Source organism: Schistocerca gregaria, chromosome 1, assembly GCF_023897955.1.
Source record: "Schistocerca gregaria isolate iqSchGreg1 chromosome 1, iqSchGreg1.2, whole genome shotgun sequence".
In the NCBI taxonomy this organism is placed as follows: Eukaryota; Metazoa; Arthropoda; class Insecta; order Orthoptera; family Acrididae; genus Schistocerca; species Schistocerca gregaria.
The window spans coordinates 404,853,349-404,879,874 of NC_064920.1; the positions used below are offsets into that span (position 1 = coordinate 404,853,349).

Genomic DNA, 26,526 nt, shown 5'->3' on the forward strand with positions numbered 1-26,526 from the left:
TTGTTGTCATTAATGAACGTGAGTTATATCACACTGATGTAAATGTTTAGTTTCACACATGAGAGTGGTATATAATATGTGTTTTCTGTAAGACTAGTTGCATTTCAGCAGGATTGTTCATTTTAAGGCATCTGTTGTAAGGAAACAAGGCATACCACTGTTTCAGTATGAATGATAATGTAAAATAAACAAAATACGTATCTGAGATGTATTTGGAGAATGGAAAAAATAAAAGCTTTGGGAACTCTTATTCATTGTAGTGGTTGTTGTTGTTGTTGTTGTTGTTGTTGTTGTTGTGGTCTTCAGTCCTGAGCCTGGTTTGATGCAGCTCTACATGCTACTCTATCCTGTGCAAGCTGCTTCATCTCCCAGTACGTACTGCAGCCTACGTCCTTCTGAATCTGCTTAGTGTATTCATCTCTTGGTCTCCCTCTACGATTTTTACCCTCCTCGCTGCCCTCCAATACTAAATTGGTGATCCCTTGATGCCTCAACACATGTCCTACCAACCGATCCCTTCTTCTAGTCAAGTTGTGCCACAAACTTCTCTTCTCCCCAATCCTATTCAGTACTTCCTCATTAGTTATGTGATGTACCCATCTAATCTTCAGCATTCTTCTATAGCACGTTTCAAAAGCTTCAGTTCTCTTCTTGTCCAAACTATTTATTGTCCATGTTTCACTTCCATACATGGCTACACTCCATACAAATACTTTCAGAAACGACTTCCTGACACTTAAATCTATACTCGATGTTAACAAATTTCTCTTCCTCAGAAAAGCTTTCCTTGCCACTGCCAGTCTACATTTTACATCGTCTCTACTTTGACCATCATCAGTTATTTTGCTCCCCAAACAGCAAAACTCCTCTACTACTATAACTGCCTTGCTTCCTAATCTAATTCCCTCAGCATGACCCGAGTTAACTCGACTACATTCCATTCAACTGCTCTTTCAAGTCCTTTGCTGTCTCTGACAGAATTACAATATCATCGGTGAACCTTAAAGTTTTTATTTCTTCTCCATGGATTTTAATACCTACTCCGAATTTCCTTTACTGCATGCTCAATATACAGATTGAATAACATTGGGGAGAGGCTACAATCCTGTCTCACTCCCTTCCCAACCACTGCTTCTCTTTCATGTCCCTCGACTCTTACAAACTGCCATCTGGTTTCTGTACAAATTCTAAAGAGCCTTTCGCTCCCTGTATTTTACCCCTGCCACCTTCAGAATTTGAAAGAGAGTATTCCAGCCAACATTGTCAAAATCTTTCTCTAAGTCTGCAAAAGCTAGAAACATAGGTTTGCCTTTCCTTAACCTATCTTCTAAGACAAGTCGTAGGGTCAGTATTGCCTCACGTGTTCCAATATTTCTACGGAATCCAACTGATCTTCCCCAAGGTCGGCTTCTATCAGTTTTTCCATTTGTCTGGAAAGAATTCGTGTTAGTATTTTGCAGCTATGATTTATTTAACTGATAGTTCATAATTTTCACACCTGTCGACATGTGCTCTCTTTGGGATTGGAATTATTATATTCTTCTTGAAGTCTGAGGGTATTTCACCTGTCTCATACATCTTGCTCACCAGATGGTAAGCCACTTTCTTCTTGCCTGACTAAGAAAGAGGCAAGGTGGTAACACTGTCACTTTCAAAGAAATGTCACGCCTGGAGGCTGAGTATGGACAATACCAACCCGATGACACCTAGATTCCCACATGGTGTACGAGCAGTCTCAAGGATCGTGACACTGTCAACAGACAACAAACAGTGCCTACAGTCTTGGAGATTGGTGGATTGTCCATGCTTGTTAAGAATGGCTGAGTTATCTCAGGCTATCAACTGTCCTTGCAGACAAAAATTGAATTGTCTTAAGTTAATAAGAGGCAGTAATAGATGAGGGATTTTCACACCTTTCTCACAGTTTTGTATCAAATAAGGAGCTGAGACACGAAAAAGTTTGTGGACAAGGGATTGAGGCAGGTAATTCAGTTGTACTTAACAACAATAGGTAATTGTTTAAAACATATTGTAGTAAGTTTAGTGGATTTTTCACTTAGCCGAGCTTTTGATCTTTATGAGATCTTTATGCATTTGGCAATGTAGAGAAAACAGAGGAACCTTATTGTCCATTTACAGAAGAAAAATGTTTTTACAAATTACATAAAAAGTCAGTTTTAATGTACTAATTTTTTTAACTTAGTTGTTGTAAAATACAATTTATTAATTTAAGTGCATTCATATGAACAGATAAATTCTGGAAATAAACAGTAACATTCAAAAAATTAAAATACGATTAAATGGATTTACCTGAGGAGTTATAATTGGCGATATTGGGGTAACTGTGCTGACATCTGGGACATCTGGCCTTGGAATCTGTAGAAAAAAGAAGTATCAAGAATAATATGATTATCTTCAGTAACGATAAGTTATACCCAACAACCATCTAGCATGTGTTACTCGGGACTTAACCATTAAACTATATAGAAAATTTCACCGACAATTACACTTCACCAGTGCACTGTACACAATTAGTTATGATGTCCCATCTTTATACAGTGAACTCCTAAGCAGACAGAAAATACCTAATATTAATGTGGAAATGGGACAGGGCTTGATGGAATATAAATTACAAATTCGCAGTACGGGCATGGGCATCTGTCTGTAGAGAAAACTCTCCTAAAAACCCAAAGCCCGTTTGGTTCGGGTTCAGTGATAATATTGCACGATATGGGTGCAAGGGCAAGACACACTATACTTATTCCTCTACAGCCTCTCTCCCACCTGCTTCCTTCTCAGACTGGTGCACATCTTGCTGGACATTGTCCTCCAGCTCCCTGGTGGGTCCATCCAAATCTTTGTGCATATTAAGACCACTAATTATTATCTGACCACTAACTATCAACAGAGTCCACATTTTGCTAGCTGCCATCCCTTCCACACTGAAACGTCTCTCCCCCGTCACCTGGCAATCCTTGAGTGGAGCATCTGTAGAGACAAGTAGACCCTAGCACCATATGATAAAGGTCTTATTAAAGCCTTCACAGACAGTGATTACCCCAAAACTTAGTACACAGAGTTTTTCTGTGTCATACACACGTGCTGCTAACCCTCTGACCACCCATGAGAACCAGCTGCAAAAGTGGTATTCTGGGGTCACCCAATCTACACAACATCCTAGCCCATTCTTTTGCTTGACCTACTCTAAAACCCTTTGACACATTGCTTCTCTGAATTATGCAGATGGGAGTTGTTCTTGCAACACATCCTTCAATCCCATAACCCTCCTGGCCGCAATCTGCAACCCCCACTAGTCCCTGCCCCTCAACCCTCTCCACCCTTGCACTATGACCACGATTTCACTCATCCTGCACCCACCCCATCTCCTCTCCAGTCTCCCTCGCATCTGTTCCCCAATCCATTCCTCATCAAGGTGCACTGCACGCAACCCCCTTGCCTGTGGCCAGTACAAGTGCGCCAGCTACAGGATGCACCTATTGCTTCTCCCTCCCAACTATGACCCACCCTTCCCCTCCACTCTCTCCATTCCCTGCCTTCTTTCTCCCATTGCCCATTCCTCCTGACACAATCCCTCAGTCCAGATGACCTGCAGTGCTAGCACAATGTAGTCATCTGGGGCAAAGTGGTCATACAGGTGAGTGAGTGAGTGAGTGACTATAGTAATGGTCCAAAATTAGCAATGTTTTAAGCCCTGTTTATGTACCTGTTAAAGCCTGAAGTTGTTACCTAAATTCCATAAATCATCAAGCATTACACAGGAAGCTGAAACACATCGAATGTAAAAAAAAGAAGATAGATACAAGAATGTCCTGGACGTAACACAGACAATGAATGGAATAAAGGAAACCACTCACAATATAGTTGAGAAAATGAGTAGTATGCAGGTACATGCTTTGGATAATGTTCTTACTCAGAGCTATGAAATGAAAACACACGCCTGAAAATTATAAAAAGAGTAGTTACCTTTACTCCTCCTACTTTTGGAAAGGAAACAATTACTAATTAACATTTCTCACCTCAAATGTAGAGCAGAGTAGCTGTAAGCTTGTGTCCAAATAAGCAACAACCTTTCTCCTCTCATCCAGGGGAATGTCTGCTGTAGCAGATGATCCAGAAAAGAACTCACGGAAACTAGACAAGAAGCCTAGATTCTTACATGCATGTTCTTCAGCTTCTTTTGCGAGGAGTCTAGCTGTTCCAATGCTTTGTCCCACAAGTAAGATAAATGCCTTAACCTGCTCAAAATAAATAAATAAATAAATAAACAAATAAATAATAATAATAATACTATTAAAAACTAAATTTGAAAATTTAGCACATATAACATTACATTTCAGAAACTTTATACCAGCTGCAAATTTTCCATGTAGCTTGCAATTCCTGTGCAATGAACATTAATCAATATTTCATGTATCCATCATTATCGGGTGATTTTACTATTTGGCTCCTCAATTATGCAATAGAAAAATGTGTTGATCACAAGCTGGTCCTCGGGTGACATCAGTCAACTACATTCTCAACTGTTCCTCATACTTGTAAAAACAGTCTGTGTGATGCATGTACATGAGTCTTCCTCAATGTGTTGACCCTGAACTGTACTGCAAGTCTTCTAAACACTTTGGATGGTTTTACACCAACTGTTGTGAGAACCTTATAATAATGCATTGCACGACTGACAGAAGGTGTCTTTTGCTCTGACACTGCAATTCTGACTAAAGAAATGGTCTATCACTGGAAATGACTGCAACAATGAAAAGAGATTGTGCCACTCTGTGTTTGCAAAAAGGCACTTAAAAAAATCTGTTTTCTAACTGATTCACTCTCTTACAATCACTATTCCGAATCTGATTGTATGATAGCTTCAGTCATAAATGTCACTTTCTAGCTAAAGTAAACATTATTTGTCACATCTACGAAATTATGTAGTCACAGGTATATTTCTACTGATGTACTGTCTTCCCAAGTTCTATTTCTAATTATTTCACATCCAAATATCGCACAGAACATGGAAGGTGTGTTGACCACACTGGAGGAGTGGTGCAGATGGGGGGAGACAGCTGCGGGGGCTGAGAGTTCTCCGATGTGCGATCAGTCACGCATCGGTGGAGCTTATCTTAGTGTCTTGACATCAAGGTATCGGAGGCGTGCACAGTGGACAACTGCTGGTATCCACATTGGGCGCATGCTAAACGCTTTGACCCAGATGTGAAGCACAGATGGAATCTCTCTGAGGCACGTGGTCAGGTGTCAGCCAGAGCATGTGGAGCACTATACAGGGTGGGCTAAGGTTGCTAATGGGAGTGAACATATATGAACTCAAGAGCGTATCAACGGCTTCCTCAGGACAGGATTGAGTGACATGTTTTTTCATCTGAGTCTTGAGTGTAGGGGTCTGTGGCTCTACCCCTCAACTGGATAGGAGATGAAAGGGAGAGGAGCTAACACTGTGGATGCCACGCTGTTCAAAATCTTGAGACACAAACTGGGAGAGGGGCATTGTCATTTACTAGCATATATGGGAATGTTTCTATGGAAAAAATCTCTGTAGGGGTGTAACAGTAGCTGTCAAGGGCATGGATGGTCAAATAACCACATAAGGAAATTTTGAGAAAGCATCAACTACTACAATCCAAAAGCAGTTACAGGGTGTATAAACAGACAAGAAAAGAATTTCTGGGGTTTTCCCTTATTTCCTGGTTAAATAATCACCTTTTCCTAGGTGATAATTCACTTTTTCCTTGTTTAGTGTTGATACACTTATCAATCCTTTACGTAGTGAAGGTTTTATTACACCAGCAAAGAACTTCCAAACACTTTAGAAAACAAAAGCCAGTAAAAAGAAAAACCACATTTTGTACACGTCTTTGATAAGCAGCAACATTTACACTGCATATTTTCATATTTTGAAAGTAAAAACAAAGATTCCACCAAACACACGTCAGCTTCTGAAGAACTGAAATCGAGATTGCAACGCTATTTTGATAGCCAATTACAGCTGACTTCATGTGATTTGGCCAGACAATAACAGTAGATACTCAGAGCACAGGACATATGATGTTGTTAGGTGATGGCATCATCATTCACTATATTTACATGGCCTCCCAAAACTGGATTTCATAAACCAACTTTCCTGTACCGCTTTCAGTTGGTCATGTAAACATTCCGAAATCTATTCTGGAAACCCACTTCTTACTGCCAGTTTTCCACTTCCACAACTGGTTTTCACTACCATGTAAACACACAATCATTTTTGAAATGTGCTTGGTCTGGCAGATTACTATTTGTTTAAAAAAATTTCAACTAATATAGATGGAGTGACTCGTTGCACTGTGAAGGAGAAGTATATATATTACACTGTGCAGGAAGCAGTCTACTACTAACATTTAACTGAAAGAAATAGTGATTGCGCCCACTAAACCTGAAACTGGAACAGCTGATTTCCAGATGCCATATCTGACTGGGCTACCAAATCCATTTCAGGCCTCAAAACATGTAATCATGACAGTGATGAAAGGTTTCCAAAATTCAACTTTCGTCTTCTGGAAGATGTGTCATGTGTAAACATAGTGACTTAAGTAGTGCAAACAAACAAATAACAAAAGTTAATGGTTTAAATTAATAAGCATACAGTAGAGGTACAAGCAAAACTAAGTGTTCACAAATAGTATTAGTCATCAAACAGTTTTACTGAATCCTCAGTAGCCAACAGTAACACACCATCAAGTGCTAAGAAATGAGAGGTGGTGGTAGTGGTAGTGGTGGTGGTGGAAAAGATAATAATTATACAAGGGTACAATGCTCAGACCAGTGGTTTACCCACCCAGATGTGGTGGGCAAATAACCCAACCTTAAGTAAGACAGGACCCTCCACAACAGCCACCAAAATCCGAGCACTGCTATTGGGAAAACCATCCACAGTATTTTGGGCTTTGGTGTCTGAATGGAAACACAACAGTTCATCCTGATTAAATGCTGTATCAGTGCCAATTGACAGAAAGCACCTGCAGTAGTGTGTTGTGCAGTGGGTCAAGAAGAAGAAGAGTCCAGTGTTGCAGGCGATGGGCCACTTTGCCTGATAAAGATACCGAAGGGTGGAAAAGAGAAAATAGCGGTTTATGATAAGTAATCAAATGAAATTTAGAACCGTGTAGGAAGATAAGACTTTTTTTGAATGCATACACAATGACAAGCGCTCTTTTCTATCAGTGAGTAGCACTGCTGCACCTGATTCAGAGTTTTGGAAGCATATGCAATAGGACATACAGAACTGTCTGCATATTTGTGCAAGAGAATGGCTCCAAGATCATACTATGAGGTATCAGTGGCTAAAACAAGATATTGCCCGGTTGGAAAGTAACTAAACAAGGTGCCGAGTATAATTGTGCATCAATAAGATAGAAGCACACTCATAAGCAGGCAACCACAGAAAAAATAACACCTTTACATAAGAGAATATGAAGTAGCTGAGCCACTGTGGCTGCACCAGGACAAAATTTATTGAGGTAAGGAATCTTTTTCAAGAAAGGCCTGCAACTCTATGACATTGGTAGGATGTGGTGACACCATAATGACATCGTAACTTGGGCGTAAATGTTTGACGCCCGAGTGCAAGACTTCAAAGTGAGACAGACAATTGACGGCTGAATAAACCGTAATTTGTCTAAGTTGCTTTTCAGAACAGCAGCCTGCAGCACTGTGAACAAGCAACAAAGGTTCAACCAACATTCATATGTTGAGGAACCTGAGGTCACAATGTCATCCCGTTAGTTAATGCACTTCAGCACAGATGCTGTGAGTTGCTCTAAAAACTGCTGGGGAAAGTGGTAGGGGCACTAGTCATTCTAAGTGACATGTGCTGGTATTGATGTAACCAGAAGGGAGTTTTCACTGTAAGGTTATGTTTGGAATCATCATCCAGAGACATTGCAATTAGGCTTCCGACAAGTCTATTTTGGAAAAATATTGGTTGACTCGAAGAAGGGATCGGTGGTATGACCCGTTCTTAGGCATCAAGGGATCACCAGTTTAGTGTTGGAGGGACAACAACAACAACAACAACAACATTGGTCCCTGGAAAGCTGTGTTAAGAGTCCATCCTGATGGGATAACGGATGGGTATCAATAATAGACTGTGAATCGACATACTTTTTAAAATCATCTCAGAGCAGAAGATTGCCATTAGGTTTTGCGTCAATAACCAACGGAGTATATCATTCACTAGAATAGACAGGCATAACACCAAAGACATAAGTTTATCTAGTTCTAATTTGACTAACTCACCGTAAAGCTATTGGGATTGGGTGGGCACGTAAATAAAACTGGAGCCCGCTGTCAGGTTCATTATGGCGTGAGCCTTAATAACAGCAGCACACCTTACACCTTCTGAAAAACAGGGAGGAATATTCCAAGCATAGCTGTTGGTATGGAACTTGATATGATACCAGAAGCACCTGATCAGGAATAGAGAATCCAAAAATTCTGAAGGTATCTAACCCAAATAAATTTTCAGTGTTGGCTTCATACATTACTAGCAAGGTCAAGCCAGCACAACTGCTTTATACACCACAGGAGTAGGAATTGTTCGCAATATGAGAATTTGTTGTTTCTTGTAACCATGGAGTTAGTGACTCTAGAAAATATTGCCAAAGGAGTTTTTCATATGCAGCCCAATCTTCTCCATGAAACATGGCATATCAACAATGCTGACAAACTGTTTAGTGCCATAGCAACATCATGCTTCTGACTGGTGAGAGCTTGTTGCTGTTCAACAAGAGATTGAAGAATTTCTTCTGCAAACATATTGGCCATAATGAATTTAGAAACGAAGCACACAGAGTAGAATATTGCAATCATCACCAAAATGTACCAACTTAATATCAAAATTACCACCAACCAACTTTTATTCTGTTTCCACGTGAAGGGATACACAAAGACACTGAATGAAGTAGGAATCTGTACAGTCACACTGGACCATAGCATATATTAAAGCACAGTCGAACACCCGAGCAAAACATTTTTCATATAACTTTAGTCTGTGGAAGGCCTAGCACATCACCTTATATACGAGTGTTTTGTACACGGTGCAGCGCTTGTTGCGCTGTCTGTAGTTATGAAAGGTGACCTCTTTGGGTCAGCTTTGCAAATTATAAACAGTGCTGTAAAATTTTTAGAAATTGATGGACAAGGCAGTAAAATCATATTGTATACTGTGTTATCAGACCAAAGACTTTGCTGTGTTTTATTATGTTGTTTATTACTATAGGCCTATTTTGGAGTGGTTGTCATATTAAGGTTATCTTCCAAAGGTACATGATTAGGAACAATATTTCAAATTTTTAAGTAGATAATTTACCATATTGTAGAATTATGGTTCGCTATGTACATCACATTGTTTTGATTTCCATGAGACATTGATGTCTCAGTTGCTGTCACATTATTGTGTAAGTTTGCTCCTTTGATGCTGCTAGAGCTACAGTGAATGTTAAACTTTTGTTGGAGCAGTTACTTGTGTAATTGTTGAATTAGGAAAGTTTATTTCATAATGCCATTTTGTGACAGCTGTATTGACAGTTGAGTCAGCGATGTTACGTGGTTACAGGCTCCTTGCTTCCATGGTATTCTGTACGTCATATCTTTGTTCTTACCAGCTATATTATATTGCTTGTATGATTCGTGTTTGTGTGAGTCTAAGCCCATGTGTGACTTTATCCTACTTTTTGCTATGGAATTGGTTATGCCAGATAGTGGTGCAGTGCACGATGTTTGTGACAATTTCTCAATGTTGTTTTCTTAACCCTTTCACTGCTATGGGCGTGTATACACATACAGCTACATTGTTCCCCAGGCGTCATGGACTTGTATGTGTGTCACCTGGATTTTCCTACAGTGCTACATCTGAATGCATTCTGAGCCGTTGACCTCTCACTGCTGCAGATGATTTACTACCATGTCTTTGTATCTCAAATCGTTTATGAGATAAGACGATTGTTACAATCACATGAACTGCGATGCACAAGAACATTAATAGGTGCAAAGGGTGCAACTGTCCTTCGGATATAAAATACTGTAACTCATGAGATAGCCTTCTGCTCTCAGTTTTAAACAAAAGTTTGATATCTTATAAAAATTTCATTTCACTGGAATGTATGAGCTAAAATAAACAACATGGAAAATTTACGCAATGTGCATTTACCTCTGCAAAATCTTTAAAATTTTGCATAATGTTTTACTTAATTTGATGCAACACAATACCTATGACAGTTAATAAAAGGAAATTCAGTACTTTATCAACTGAAGATATAAAACTTTACCAGATGCTAATTATTTCATAACAGCCAGGAAGTTGCATGGACAGAACTGGGCACATCTCATTAGAACAAAATGACTATTGTTTTGCTCTCAATTTTAAATAAAATTTTGATACCTTATCTACATTTGATTTACTGCAATGTATGAACTAAAATCAACCATGCTCAGAGTTTATGCAAAACATTTTAATCTCTGGAACACACTAAAATTTCATGCAATGTTTTACTTAATTTGATGCAGCACAATAAGTACGATGGATACGGAAGAAAAATATCCAGTCCTTAATCAAGTGAAGATATCAGACTAAGATTTCCAAAAAACAATTTTTTCACTTAATAGTTTCCAAAAAATCTGTTAAATATTTCATATTGGCCAGACGCCACCTCCCACCTTAGGTGTCAGCATCCGGCAAGTAGTTCAGCCATAACAAAAGCAGCCTCTGCATGGAATGCAAAGAGCTCATCTGTAGCAGTGAAAGTTAGACATATGCTTGCAAAGGTTTGCTTTTAATTTCATGGCAACAAAATGTCTGGATGTATTTGTACATTTTTTTTTCCTGTTCATCTTTCTGTTTGAAAGGATAATTTCAATAAAATTTTCTATGCGACATTTGCATTTCAAATCAGTCTGTTTATTTAGAGTTTCTTGAGGGTAATTTTGTGTGTGAGAATAATTTTAGATTTTTTCAAGAATAATCATTAGTGGTCCTTTCTGTGTAACATGTAAAACCTCACACTGAGTTCTATATTGTCTGCTGTGTGTCATGCTGTTTTAAAGTGTTGGAAGAAAGTTGATGGTTACAGCTGCTTTCCGTAATGTGTTCTCGGTATTGAATATTGAAATTATGCCCAGTTTGACCCATATAGAATTTATCACGTACTTTACATTGAATTTTACATATACCTGGATCTGAATACATGGTTCAAAAATTGCATAATAGCAATAGCTTCTGTACGGGTTGTTGTAATTATTGGCACTTTCTTTTTCTGTTGCATTCGTTGTCCTAAAAGTGATTTTGTTTTGTTGTTTTATAGGTAATTGATCTGCCAATCACTATTTTAGTTGTTGCTGTAAGTTGTTTCCTGATAGTGCTCGGAAACTTGCATTCTGGATTATATTTTTAAAAAAATTATTAGACAAGGGTTTATAATATAATCTAGAATTGAAATTTAAGTACACAATCAGGAAACAACTTACAACTACAGCTACAATAGAACTAATGCAGCTAGATTACCAATTAAACACAAAAAGAAAATTGTTATTAGGACAGTGAATGTGATACAAAAGGAAAGCACTGACAATTACAAAAATCAGTACAAAGACTGTATGACATTAAGCCAAACTAATAATAAACTAACAGCAAGTAATGCAATAACTATATACAAAAACTAAATGACTTTTTTATGGCTACACAAATAACTTCTCCAACAGAAGTGTAACATCTATTATAGCTCCAACGACATCAAAGAAGCAAACTTATACAATAGTGTGACAGCACCTGAGACATCAATTTCATATGGCTATCAAGACCACCTGATGTATGTAGCAGACCATAATTTGAAAATATGTTATACTATCTACTTAAAAATTTGAAATATTATGCCAGACTATGTACTTTTCACGCATGACCTGAAGACGGCAATCATGGTGAAATAGATCTACAGTAATAAACAATATAACCAACAACAGCAGCATCTTTGGTCCCATAATTAATTGATCACACATGTGTACAAAAATTAAATTGTTGTAGAACATTGTTGAAAGAGAAAGAGGGACAAAGAAGGAAATGATTGAGGATGGAGCTATTTACATTAAGAAGAATGTAAGTGTTATAAATATATTTGAGCTGCAGAATATTTTAATAATTACTTCTTAACGGCAGGTGAAAAAGTTTGTTCTAGAAATTGAGAAGAGAAAGAGAAACAGTGTACTGATGCAGCAATGCAGAGGAAATTGCGTGAATGAAATTTTCACACACTGCTCTACCTAAAATAAGGAAAATCATTATGGCTTTCACAAATAAATGTTTATATGGAACTGATACCTCCATTAAGACATAACTAAGTTGTGGCTCTCTAACAGGTAATGTTCTCATTCACATTGGTAAAAAATTATTAATTAAGGTTGTTTTTCCAAACAAATTAAAATATATCACTGTTGGAGACACTTTACAAGACTGATAACTCCATATACAGCAATAACTAGCAGCTAGTTCAGTATTTAGATAATTTCACAAAATACTTGAGAAGTTATGCTCTCTGTGATCATTATGTATGACTATTGGATGTTTAGTATGTCACAGTTTGGATTTAATTTGTTCATCATTTTTATTCAAATCAGCTGTTCCACTGAGGAAGCTATATACACGTTCATGGTGACATAATAAAATTTTTAAATGTTAAAATATCAAAGATTTCTTGATTATTTCAATTTTGATTAATGGAGAAATTGTTACGAGATACAGGTTTCAGCACAAGCCTGAGACAGAGGACACAGACAGTCTTGTATACACTACTGAATACTTAAAGCTGGTGGGATAAAACACGTACAAAGAACTGCTAAAACATTTAGGAACAGCTAGCAGTTTCAGAATAACACAGAAATATTCTACATAAAATACTAGAAGGAAATATTATCTTCTCTTCACTGTAATGAATCTAAGTTTGGCACTGGTATGAGTGAAACACATAACTACAAAACTCTTTTGATAATTTGCTAATGGAAATGTAATGCCTGACAGATAGCAGAGATATTTTCAGATAGATTAAACTTCTTTCTCCAGAACAACTCCTTGAATATCATAGAGGAATTCTTGAATAAGCAATGACTTACAAACTTGTAAATGGCCAGCATGTAACCAAATACAGATTCTTTCACAACCACTATTACAGGCTTCTAGGAGTTAGAAGGGGAACTGAATATGAGTAAATACAGTTCTGAGAAGGAATCCATGCCTAGAAACGTACTGTTTGGGTGTAAATCATGTTTGAAGATTGGTTCACTTTGAAATCTCGTTCTTCACAGTATGCACACAGTGGTGACAGTTCAATGACCTGGATTCCTTACAGGAGCCCAAGGCATGGCAATGTTTTGTGTACTTATTGTCAGATTGTTTTCTGCACGATGAAGGATGTCCTCCTCAAAACCAAGATTGTCGAACATCTGTGGAGCACCACAGCCAACTCTCCAGTTACAAATGTACCAGTTTATTCCACTCCTTATTTTAATCAGATGTTCAACAAAATTATATTCATTTGATTTGTTCACGAACAGACTTTCGGCTTCTCAGTTCATCTTCAGACAACAACTGAATGTCGCAAACAAGATACAGATAAATATTATGTGTGGCTTGCACAGATATTATTTGTACAGAAGATACAAAATGACAAAGTGTTTACACAGGAAAACATTGCAATAATTATATTAACTAAAAAAGGAAGAGGTTAAAAAGTTTTTACCTGGAGATACATTTAACAAACAATGAGAAATAACATGAATTTACAGTTTGAATCTAGTATTTGTAACGAAAAATTTATTTAACAAAGGGGAAACTGAGTCCAATCATTCAATACTAGCCTGGTATTCTGTGTCGTGCATGCTGATTCCAATGGGGTCATCTTTCTGCTTTTCTTGACATAATGTAAAACTTCACATTATACATCATAGGACTAGTTTTCTGCTAAAAGATGATCAGTACAGGTTGGCTCTTTCTTCCGCAATTGTCAGCTTCTCTCATATTCATGTAGCCTAACGACCACAGCTGAACGTAATACACTTTTTCATACTGCTTGCAAGTGATTTTATATAAACCACTGTGTGCCAAGGGTTGCAATTTGTCTTTACTATTGATTAAAAAAGTTTTGACATGTTATTGGTATTAAATTGTAGGTCTGTAATGTGAGACTTCAAACTTTTGTAAGTGTGTCTGAACTGCTCCAAATACATGGAAATTTGCACCAAGATTTGTAACTACTGAGTGATTGCTGTTGGTCAGCATACTGAAGTAGTTTAATTTTTATTCATTTTCGTTTTTCGTTTCATATTATCATTTATGGCAGAACTGTAACCATTGCTGGAAGCAATTTGTTTGATGGTTTGTAGTTCTATTTGGAATGTTTATCTTGATACTGCACCAGATATGAGATGATGCACCACCAAATGGGAAACTGCATATTTTGTGGATGCTGGGAACACACAGGGCTTATTTTATCAGTACCTACACTTTTCTGTAAATGCTAAATTTGTGTTTTCTCTAACTGATGTCTATATTATGGTCCAAGAAATTTATAGAACAGCACCACTCTAAGCTGAATTTTTTTATGTTAGAGTTTAAATGCTGTACTAATGTGTCTAACTGTCTAGTGGTGCCAGCTTACAAACACACCACATCATCAAAATATCCAATTCAATTGTTCTTTCTGTAAGAAAATTTGTTCAAACTGTCAGTGAAAATAACTTTAGAAATTAAATGCATTACTACAGCATTTCAACTCAAAACACAAGAAAATTCAGTTTACAGTGGAGCTGGTAAGTTGTTCTATAAATATGTCTGGCCATAATATAGATACTAGTAAAAGAAAACACATATTTAACATTTACAGAAAAACATAGCTTCCGATATGGTAATTACTGCAAGCTCCCAGCATCCTCACAGCCACAAACATGTAGCTTTCTATTCAATGATGCATCGCATCATATCTGTTGCATTACCAAATCAGCTTTTCAAACAGAACTACAAACCATCAAACAAATTATTTCCAACTTCTGCCCTGATTGACAATATGCTACAGAATAAGAAAATGAGTAAAATTACACCACTTCTGAATGCTGGCCAACACCAGTCACTCAGTGGCTATGGATCTTGATGCAAAATCCCATATTACGGCAAAATTTCTGACAACCTTGGAAAAAAGTTAAAGTCTCACAGTTACAGTATATCGATAACATATCAAATTTTTTATTCAGTAGTAAAGACAAATTGCAGCCCTTAGCACACTGTGGTGTATGTAAAATCACATGCAAGTAGTGTGAAAGTTTACTGGTCAGTCAGACAGAGCTATGGCAATCAGACTACATGAACTTGAGAGAAGTTGGCGATTGCAGAAGAAAGGTTCACCAACTGCTGATCATCTTTTAGCAGAAAGCCATTCAAGTGACATAGAATATTAAGTTTCACATTTGTCAAGAAAAGCAGAGATGCCCTTACTGGGAATCAACACACGGCAGAATGTCAGCCTAGAATGGCTATGATTGGACTCAGTTCCCATTTCCACTTTGTTAAATTAAGTTTTCATTATGAATACTACACTCAAACTGTAAATTCATCTTATTTCTCATCAATTTTAAGCATATCTCCAGATAAAAACTTTGTTTAAGTCCTTTTTTTAATTAGTGTTGTTATTGTAATGCTTTCCAATATAAACACTGTCTTTTCTGTATCTTATGAAGAAATAAATAAAATAGAAAGGAACTTCCACATGGGAAAAATATCTTAAAAACAAAGATTCCAAGACTTACCAAGCGGGAAAACGTCAGTAGATAGGCACAATGAATAAAACACACGAACACACACACAGAATTTGAGCTTTCGCAACCGGCGGTTGCTTCGTCAGGAAAGAGGGAAGGAAAAGGAAAGATGAAAGGATGTGGGTTTTAAGGGAGAGGGTAAGGACTCATTCCAATCCCGGGAGCTTTTTCCCCCTAAGGTAAGTCTTTCCGCTCCCGGGATTTGAATGACTCCTTACCCTCTCCCTTAAAACCCACATCCTTTCATCTTTCCTTTTCCTTCCCTCTTTCCTGACGAAGCAGCCGCTGGTTGTGAAAGCTCAAATTCTGTGTGTGTGTTTTATTCATTGTGCCTATCTACCGGCACTTTCCTGCTTGGTAAGTCTTGGAATCTTTATGAAGAAATAATATCTTTGTAAGTCACACACCATGTTTATCTGTGTTTGTAACATTCGGTTCTCACCAGAAGATGGACTGAGAAGCCAAAAGCTGGAAAGCGACCAAATCAAACAAATATAATTTTGCAGATCATCAGGATTTGTTTTCCTTTAATATTATCATCGCTTTCTGCCCAGCACCAAAAGGAAGTTCAGTTAATGTTTGTTCTGAAAATGATTACAGTCTTTGAACTTATGTTATATCCAAATGGTACATTTGTAAGAATTGTGAAGCACTCTGTGTAGTACATACAATTAACTCTACAATATTTTGTCCAACTGACATTCCCGATCATAACATTTATTACGAATATGGTCTATGGAAGATAGAGTCAGTTAACTAACAATGTAACGACGTAGCGAACAAGGAGAGTTGTTGCCAGTGGTCACTGGCATCTGGTAAAAGTAAAGAATTGAGAAGCAGATGCACATATAATTAAGTGACATTTTGTGCTCTTCTTTTCAGTGCGATTTACAAAACACACTAGTATCAATGCAACAAGTGCCAAAAATTAATGCAGACAAATAAAAATGTAATGCGGGTGTATGGACAAAACCTATCCAGATACAATTTTTTTTCCTTTCCAAATCAGGTGAGTACGGTAACAAACCTTAGAAATCCCAGGTTCTGAAAAAAGTGGTTGATAGTTTTCAAATTCAGTAAGTGGCTGTTGATGTTGATGCTGAATAAGTCCTTGCCACTTGTTAGGAATTTTTGGTACAGGTCCTGAGCGATCTGCTGAGGGATCAAATGATTTTTCCAATTCAGAGAGAACTTGTGCAAGGCCTGGCTGAGAGAAGACCTGCAACAAAGCAAACATCTGACATCAGGAACATTAACCTTATTATCTTCACTTGCCACGTGCAGCAAAACATTGTCAAACCAAAAATAAAAGTCCATACATCATTATACGAAATAACAACTTATTAAAAATTATCAAATTGTATGAAAGAGTAGCATGCAACCTCTGCCCATTAATTACACAGGGTGTATACGCGGGCAAGGAAAAACAATTCCCAGATTTTTCCCAGTTAAAAATACATTTACCCCAGATGAAAATACACTTTTTCCATGTAAAGTATCAGTATATTTTCTCTCGGAACAGTAAAAGTTATCAATCCTTTGGATGGCTATGGTTTTATACACCGGCATAGAATTTCTCGGCACTTTAGAAAATGAAACTCAAGGGGGGAACAAAGAAAAAACCACATTTTGGAAAGATCTTTGACATACTGCAACATGTACGCTGTATATTTTCATATTACAAAAGTATAAATGCGAATTCCACTAAAAACCAAATGTTACTTTCTGAAGCATTGAAAACGAGAATGCGATGCGCTTTTGAAAGTCAGTCACAGCTCATGTCATGTGATGTGATCTTGCCAGATGATGACATCAGATATGCGGAGTGTACTACACGTCATGTAGTCAGCCAATATCTGTTAAGTAGCGGGAACACACAAATAGGAAAAATTAATGGTCTAAATTAATATACATAGTGTTGCCACAAGAAAAACATAGCTTTCACATATAATATTGGTCTCTAAGATTTGTGGGGACATAGGACCACTGGTTCACCCCCAATACCATCACTACCCTACCGCAGTGAGGACAATTGTACCTTTGCCAGATCAGTTCTCTGTAGTACGCGCTCTATGCTAAACCATACACTATCTTACTGCGTTTCTGGTAACACTTATCGTTGAGGAAACTGGAGCCTTACTTGCAACACTGTAAACCCCACTGCCATTTAAAGTCTTTAGAATCAAAGAATGAATGTGAAACAACATTATACTCTTAAGTTCACACTGTTTCTCTGTAATTTCCTCTAATGAATTCAGGTATCTCATCAAGATTTTATAATGTGTAATAATATTATGGAAAGGAAAGTTGCTTCTACCATACCACAGAGATGCTGTATCGGAGATAGGAACAACAAAAAGACTGTCGCAAAATGAGCTTTCAGCCAACAATGCCTTTGTCGAAAATTGGCAAAACACACACACACACACACACACACACACACACACACACACACAGACGACGACGACGACGACGACGACGACGACGACGACGACAGTCTCATTTTTCCAGTCTATCTTGACAGGCTGTTACAGCAAATGGTTTCAAAGTGTTTCTAAACAAAAACAGTTTTGGTTGTGAAATTATTTAATGTCAGTGACACGTTCCACCCTTTTGAGGCATCATCAGATTGTCTATAAAAATGAGCAAACCAATCAATTAAATACAAGTGAAGGAAAAACAGCACAGTCCTATCTTGCACAGCTGCATAGACGATGTGAACTAAAAGTAATAAAACTTATGTAATGATCGAAGCAGAAGAAACGAATTAAAATTTGGGCTGGTCGAGAGGGCACTGCACTCAACTTGGGTAGTTCGTGCAGCAATATTAACCATGGTGCTGCGGTGGTTAGCATTTCTGCCTAGCAAGCAAGAACACCCTAGTTTGAGTCCCGGCCGCAGCACCAATTTTAATTCATTTCTTCTGCTTCGATCATTACCGCAGATCTAGAAGAGACTTAAACCTCTCAGGGAAAAATTTAATTATAAGATTTATGTAAAAGTAGCTGCATATATGGGCGATCAGTCCGTTTCGCATTATATGTGGTTTTATAACATAAAATGGACACCAAGGTAGCCGAACACATAACCCATCCATCATGAAGCTTCTAAACCATGAAGTGGGCATAGTGAAAGGAGAGAAACAGCAGAATAACACCGAGAAAGTACAAAAATGTGGCAAAATAATTTCCAAAGTTACTGTATATTACCTTGAGCACATCAGCCGGGTCCGCTGTTTGAGTTGCAAACGGCACAACGTCTGTACTGATGCATGCGTACACACACACACACACACACACACACACACACACACACACACACACACACACACACACAAGAAGTACCTAGGTGGTGAACACGACCGGCTTAAGGCACATTTTTGAAAAACAAAAGTGTGTAAAACTAGTAATTAAAATGAGGGTAGTTGCAGTGAGGCTGACAACCGTCAAGAATTATTCAGTGCAGTAGACAATAATACTGAAGGTCCCTCAGAGTTCGTTCAAGTCGCTGTCCCAGCAGCTCTGGGAGGTATTCTTATAACACTGATTTTAGATACGAGTGCAAGTGTAAACGTGACAGACGCTAATTTCTTTAAGAACGCAGCACAGTCTCTAAATATTCTGGCTTTGCCAGTTCAAAACTGAGTGGTATCTGGTGCTATCATTGCCAGAGGCCAGACAGTTATGTTGCAGGCACAGATAGATGTAGAATTTGAGAACAGAATGGATGAATTCACGTTTCTCATTGTGAAATTTTTTACCGTGTCCCGTATTGTAAGCACGGAATATGTGCGGGAACAGGAGATAAAGACAGACCTCCCGCATGGGGAATGCCATATAACGTTGGAGGTGGCGAGCTTGTTTTGAATCTTATGAAGACAAAAGCGAAACACAGCCGACTGTGCCAAGGAATAAAAGTTAAAATGATTAAGAATAGAGTTCTGTGGGTGAAAGACCATTCACAGTACATGAAGCCTGCAACTAAACTACAGAACAGAGGGTTAAACGAAAATGATTCTTCGCTCATGAGATGCATATCCGAGGAGACAAAAACATGATTGGATGAACAGAAAATGGAATTACGTGTATTACTGGAGAAATATGTCCAGGAATTTTCATTAAGGCCTGCCGTGATAAAGGACTGTGTGTACTGAATGGAAGTCATACCACATAAAACTTACTGCTATGCAACCTACTCTGTCCCACAGTCCAGAAGGGACACTGACAGACAAGCGCTCCAAAAAATGATACAGTGGTGTATCACAGAGCCTTCCCTTTCACTACGCAGCAGCTCATTATTAGCTGTGGGCAAGGCAGGCAGAGGGGTGTGCCTTGTTCTTGACGCACGACCTATCAACAAAATAATTGCTCTGGTAAGAAGCAGGCCAGAAGTTTTATTATCAACAAAAGGATCTGAAGAAATATGTTCAGTGAGGATGTTTGCACAGATGTCACAGTATTTTGTCTTATATATTTTATCTACAAACCTGTATTGTGAATGTATACATTTACGGATAGCACTAGAAGATGCACAAAATTACTAACATTCATTTGACATTAGAAGCAGTGGTAATGATCTTTTAGTTTTAAGTATCTGCCGAAAATAAGTAGTAGTACAAAATTAATGGACATAAATATTACCAATGATTACACACACACACACACACACACACACACACACACACAAAATCAGTAAAGATTTTTTAGTTTTAAGTATCTGTTGAATAGTAGTATTCACGAAGTTTTTCTATGTGTTTTCATGAAAGTATGCTATCAAAAGTGATTCTATGTAATGAGAAAGTATCTTTCTACACCACTACAACTGTGAAATACGAAAATGAGGACCGCGTATTTTGTCAGTAAAAAGGTTATTTTCAGCATTAGTTGTATGAAGTCTAGACGTTTGACAAGTTTATTAGGGAAGATATTTCTGTATAAGTAAAGTATAGTTTAAGGAAAGGTGATGAACAAAAGCCAAATGAACTGAAGTTATGTTTTTTATAATGTGTTACCTAGAACAACGTAAACAGGTGAACTGCTACTTGGAAGTAAGTGTATATCGAGCAAGACACAGTACTATTCAGTCTAACTACTTACCTAGTGGTAAGCACTTTTCTTTCCAAGTTTAATTTCTATGGAACAAATATGCGATACACTTAGACACAGAATAGTGCCAAGTAAAGAATAATTAGTTAAACCCGGTAGTGAACTGTATGTAAACTGAGTACATTCTTGGCCATATTTGTGCTTTATAGAATGACACTAAACTGAGTTTATCATTTACTGAAAGAAATGATGTACAGGCCAAGCAATAACTATAATCAAACTGTAAATATTAGTATGTAGCAGCATGAAAGACAGCATTTCTAGTTGATAAGTCAAACAGAAGCCAATACAAGGTGCTATTGGACTGATCTTGCATTTTGTATGTAAATATTTATATGTATGCTAATCTCTTACTTATCTGTTTAATATGAGTTGATATGAGTTTTATTTTGAAATAGGGAATTGCTATGTAAAGACAGACTAGCACAATTTATTCAGAATGATCCCTTATATGTTAAGAGACATGAGACCACGTGCTATGCGAGTTTATGCAGAGCAGGAACTTGGATTTTTGCCACATGTTATTTTGTAGGCATGTGTTAATTTTGTGATCACAGTCTGCGTTGTTTGGATTTTGATTACGCTTTGCTCTTTGCCAATCTGTTCCAAAAATAGAATTATTTCATTGGTATATGGTAATAGGACAATAACCTAGGTAATGGTACTCAATCTGTAAAATATAAAAAGAGGGAAGTAAAGAATTTTGTGAACATCAGACAGGCAATGCATTGGAAGAAACACTGCTAACATACCAAAAACACACAAGTAACACTTTATTCATGTGAAGAAAGACAAATGTAAAAACTATGTCACTTAATTTGTACACTAAGTAAATGCGATCCATGGAACGAACAGACTTGTGCAGGTAAGAAAAAGGAACTAATTTATTTATAAGTGAAGATCGCAATGTAAACTGGTGGACAACGGTCATAATAGGGCATTTCAATGAGTGACATTGAGTACCCAAAATGGATAAAGCAAATAAGTGTTACATGAAGTGAACAATTTGTGTGTCAAACTCACCGTTGTGAACTGCATGCCAGCCAACGCAGTGAGAAGTCCTGTGCAAATGATTTTTTTTATATGTGTACACCCACATTGACACATGTATCCACACACACAAAAAGGATTTAGTGAACTTATAAAAGGTATTATTGCACTGGCGAGGCAATGGACGAGTAAAATACTGGCTCGTCAATAAACAAACACTGTGTGAAAGTGTGATTAATTGTTACCCCACATAAACTTTGCAGTTGTACACAGAGTGATTTTTTTTAATGTACCTATTCTAAGCAGTGATCTCCTTGAAATGCCTGTGTTGAACACTAAAAAACATATATGAGTATTGTGTGTAGATGAACTCCGTGGACAAGAACTCGACTTACTTCGTTTGAAAATACATCATGATCTGTAGACAGTGTTGCCAACTACGAACTAGTGAGAACTGAAGTTCCCAAAGAAAGAACTGGATCACAAGATCAATAAACACGAAAGACAATAATGAAAGTGAACTCTGTTATACTAATCAAATTTTTCCTAGGGCAGCTCTGCGATATTGAACTAATTTTTGTACAACTGATACTGCTTCGCTTTGATTTTCATTTGTCAATGGAGAGAAAAAGATCGTGATTTAATGTAGGGAATGTATTTTTGTGCTGTTCCGATAAGGAATGTTCCTGAGAAATGTTTATATATTGCTCTGTCATCCAAGTTGAAGGTAGCTGCGATAATTATATAAAACTATATAACTATATAAAAGCAGGAGCTGTGACGTGTCTCTCTCTCTCTCTCTCTCTCTCTCTCTCTCTCTCTCTCTCTCTCTCTCTCATTTGTTTTCGATGGATGTTTCGTAAAATGTAAGTGTCGCTCTCGTATCTGTAACTTTTGGTTAAGTAATTACATTAATTTTATAATAAAGTCGTGTTTGAATCCAGAAACCTACTTTCCTCTTCCACTAATCCCATATCTCAATTTATTATGATGCATTTTAGAACTTTTTCAGGTTGCAGTGAAGGAGATTTGCCGACGAATTGTTTGGTGGTCACAACCGAATGCTACTATTGTTCAATCGGCATTTACTTCATCAAACTTTTATTTCAGCACCCTTGAGATATCTTTTATTAATCTTTTTTATCAGTATCTGGGCAAGGTAACTACACAAAATGCATAATTGTGAGAGCGGTCACTAGCCACTAAACAATTCGATTGGTCAATGGTCTTGTCGGTCTGATGGGAATCTGATGCTGTATGGTGAAATGCAATTTCATTAATAACTAAAACTAATTTTCTATGCACCTTCTACCATTTCAGGAGCTTTACCACTAAGCAGAGTTGATCTAAAAAAATTTATAATATAACAACGTTGTTTTACTTTTTTAAATATCAGTAATATTTTAAGAGATAACATAGATGTCAAATAAAGCTAAACTTTAAGTGAAGCACTTAACAGAACCAAAATCTACAATAATAATAAAACAATCATTTCTGTCTGCTGAAACACACCATTCTTCAAAACTGCCAGACAAATTTTCATGAGGTTAGCAACTGACACAGTTTGTGAAGTGTCTAATGCAGAGCAGATGATTTTTTGTTGTTTCAAATGGCAGAAAGAGTCAATGGAGAATGCAGGAGAACAGCTTTCCCAAGGAAGTGTGCTGGCTCCAATATTAAGTAACATACTGCCAATGATCAGCCACTGAACAATGGAACCTCGTGCTTCATCTACACACACGACACAGCTGCTGCTGCTGCTTCTCAGGGAATGGCATTTGAAGACGTAGAATACAATCTAAATCTATTTTCAAAGAACTTGCTATCTACTATCACAACATCACTTGAAATTCAACACAGATAAAACCCAAGTGTGTGTGTTCCCCCATACAATAAAGAGGTAAAAATGTTTGCAAACATTGTAACTTCTTTGATGATAATACTCAGTAAATGTCTGAAGATGGCCTTGTAAGCTGAAAACCGGTACACAAAATAAAAGTAATATTGTTAGAACAAAAGCAAAATGGTGCTTTTCATTTATTAGGTAAGAAGAAAGTTAAACATAACCTGTAGAGGACACAGTCTAAATCATTGTGCCCATCTCCAATATCTAGTGTCAAAGTTGGATTGTGCCTTAATCTACAAAGAACAGTGTATAGACACCAGACACAAGGTATGCACCAGAAACAACCTCATCCATAAGCTGACCTAACACCACATGGGGTCCCATTGCAGCATCCCCTGCACATCTGCAGTTGTTTTACGTTTCTGTGCTGTGGAGTATGCCACACCAGTCTGGACGAACTCTGTGTATGGCTCTTCACAAGACAGGCTGCGTAGTCACAGGGTAGCTATGATCAACCCCAGTCAACAAGATATTTCTACTCAAGGGAGCAGAACCTTCACATGTAAGAAGACAGGTAGCAGCATAGAATTAAAAGAAGAAGCAAGAAATGGATTCCAGGCCTCCACTGTTTGGAACTCACACTTATCCATCACAAATGAAATCCAGAAGACACTTCCTACTTACAACTGTACCAATTCTAAGTTCAGCAGAAGAACTGAGATGTGGAGAATAAAGTCTCCTGTAGGATTATGGACAGAAAAAGAGAAAGTACAATCAGGCTTCCACCTTCAATAGGGGACCTGGAAAACCTTCAATATGTTTAGAACAAGGGTGAGATGGTGGAAGACCAATATGAAGAACTGTGGTATCAGTGTTGCTGAATGTTTTGAATGTGGGGCAAGGCATTACTCTTTAACACTTGTTAGTCTGCAGTAACCTGAACGAACTCTGTGACATGGAAGATGTGTTTGCAGTAAATATCTGCCATTCTGGTTGTTGAACATTGGACTCAAGTGTGAAATTCTTTGCAATTAATATTAAGATTGTAGTTTTTATTATATTGTATTTTATTGTTCCTTGGACTGGGATAAAAAAAATCTTGTTTTTCACAGATAAATTGAGTGTGGATTGGGTAGTGGGAAAGGGGGGGGGGGGGACATATAGCCATAAATAAAAAGATATTGTAATTTAAATTATTATCTAAAACTCAGACATTCAGAGTTTGGATGTTCAAACATTATGTTGTAGTGCACCAAAGAACCAACAGATGGCACTCTTGTCTATTAGTACACCAAAGAATCAATAGTTGGTGCTGTGATCTGTTATTCTAAAAAACAAATAAAAAGATTAAAAAAGGTAGAGGGGTAATGTGGTGACAGCTTTCTGACGAATTCTTAAGATCATTGATCATCTTCTGAGCATGTATTTGCTTAAATGAGGGCTAAATAAGGATCAAGGTAGTGTACTCTGTATATGGCTGCCTCTAATATAGGCAGCTCGACTTGTTGCTCAACCTCATAGTTCACCTCGATACATATTGGAAAAGTCAATAGTTTTCATGATTTTGACTGTTGCCAAATGCAGCAATCTAATGTTTATTGTGTTACATCAGGCTTGAATTAATTTCGTATCTTATAACAAATTGCAGTTTTTCCTAATCACACTGTTAAATGCTTCAACCTCTTATTTTTTATTTGAAATATCACAGTACATTTTCATTTAAAAGTCCACAAATTTCCAAGCAGCTACCACTACTGACAGAATCAGCAATCAAATGAGTTATTATCAGTGTCACAATGCACTTAATTTAACTTCACTGCTGAAAATAGTTCCACAACGTCATCTGTGATAATGCATTTTTTTACAGGGTCATATCTCAGGTTCTATTGATCAGAGTGTTTCAGACAATCCTTCACCTAACGACCATTTCTATAGTTTATGGATGAATGTCTACTGTAACTATCCTTTACTGCAGGGTCAAAATTTCAACTTCCTCCAACCCAGACAAATTGAAAAAAGTCTGGTTGTTCTGGAGCATTAGGTGTGGTCTATGGGGACTTTAAGCAGCTTATAGAAGCGCCACTCATTCATGGGTGGTTCCTGAGAAAATCCCGAAAAACCAAGACTTCTTGGTATGAAATCTACCTACTGCGAGGATGGCCACTTCTATAATTTCTATTCATTGTAAAATGTAAAATTTTTACACGTGTTACTAAGATAATATTCTCGAGGAACTTAAAACTCTTTTCGACATCACTGCCCGTTTCTGATGTCCAGAGGGTCAGAGCTACCATACTACACAAACAGAAAGAAAGCTAGTAGTTGGAGTGCCGACTCACCATGCTGTCCAGTGCAGCTCTATGTGCTTATACAGCTGCACACAGAGAACGATGGTTAACCTGCTAGTGAAGGTACAGCAATGTCATTATGAGTAGAACATCATAGGTGCTCCATTAGCTCTCCACATTTTCTCACTTGAGTTTACACACACTATTCGGTAAAAAAGTTACTTATGTGCTCATTATCTCACAAATGGTCATCCTTACTGCAATATTCACATATAAGTATGTGTAGATTGCTATGATTTAGTGTTTCGTGTGTTTCACACTGTATGTTGCTGTGTATGTCTCCAATCTTGAGAAAATGGATTTTATGTAAGTAATTCACTACTGATCACATGCGTGTGACAGTGAAATATTCATAACATTCCTCTTATCTTCTAAACAGGTC

At 37.5% G+C, this 26,526-nt stretch overlaps 1 protein-coding gene across 1 annotated transcript in view; it reads right to left on the reverse strand.

Moving 5' to 3' along the window:
* Positions 1-26,526, reverse strand: part of LOC126349411 (sphingomyelin phosphodiesterase 4) — a 169,548-nt gene that overhangs the window by 54,878 nt on the left and 88,144 nt on the right. Inside the window, exons 8-10 of the mRNA XM_050002427.1 lie at positions 16,883-17,074; positions 4,038-4,256; positions 2,311-2,376 (exon numbers count right to left, since the gene is read on the reverse strand). Of these exons, the coding sequence (XP_049858384.1) occupies positions 2,311-2,376; positions 4,038-4,256; positions 16,883-17,074 (477 nt within the window). The remainder of the gene's footprint in view (positions 1-2,310; positions 2,377-4,037; positions 4,257-16,882; positions 17,075-26,526) is intronic.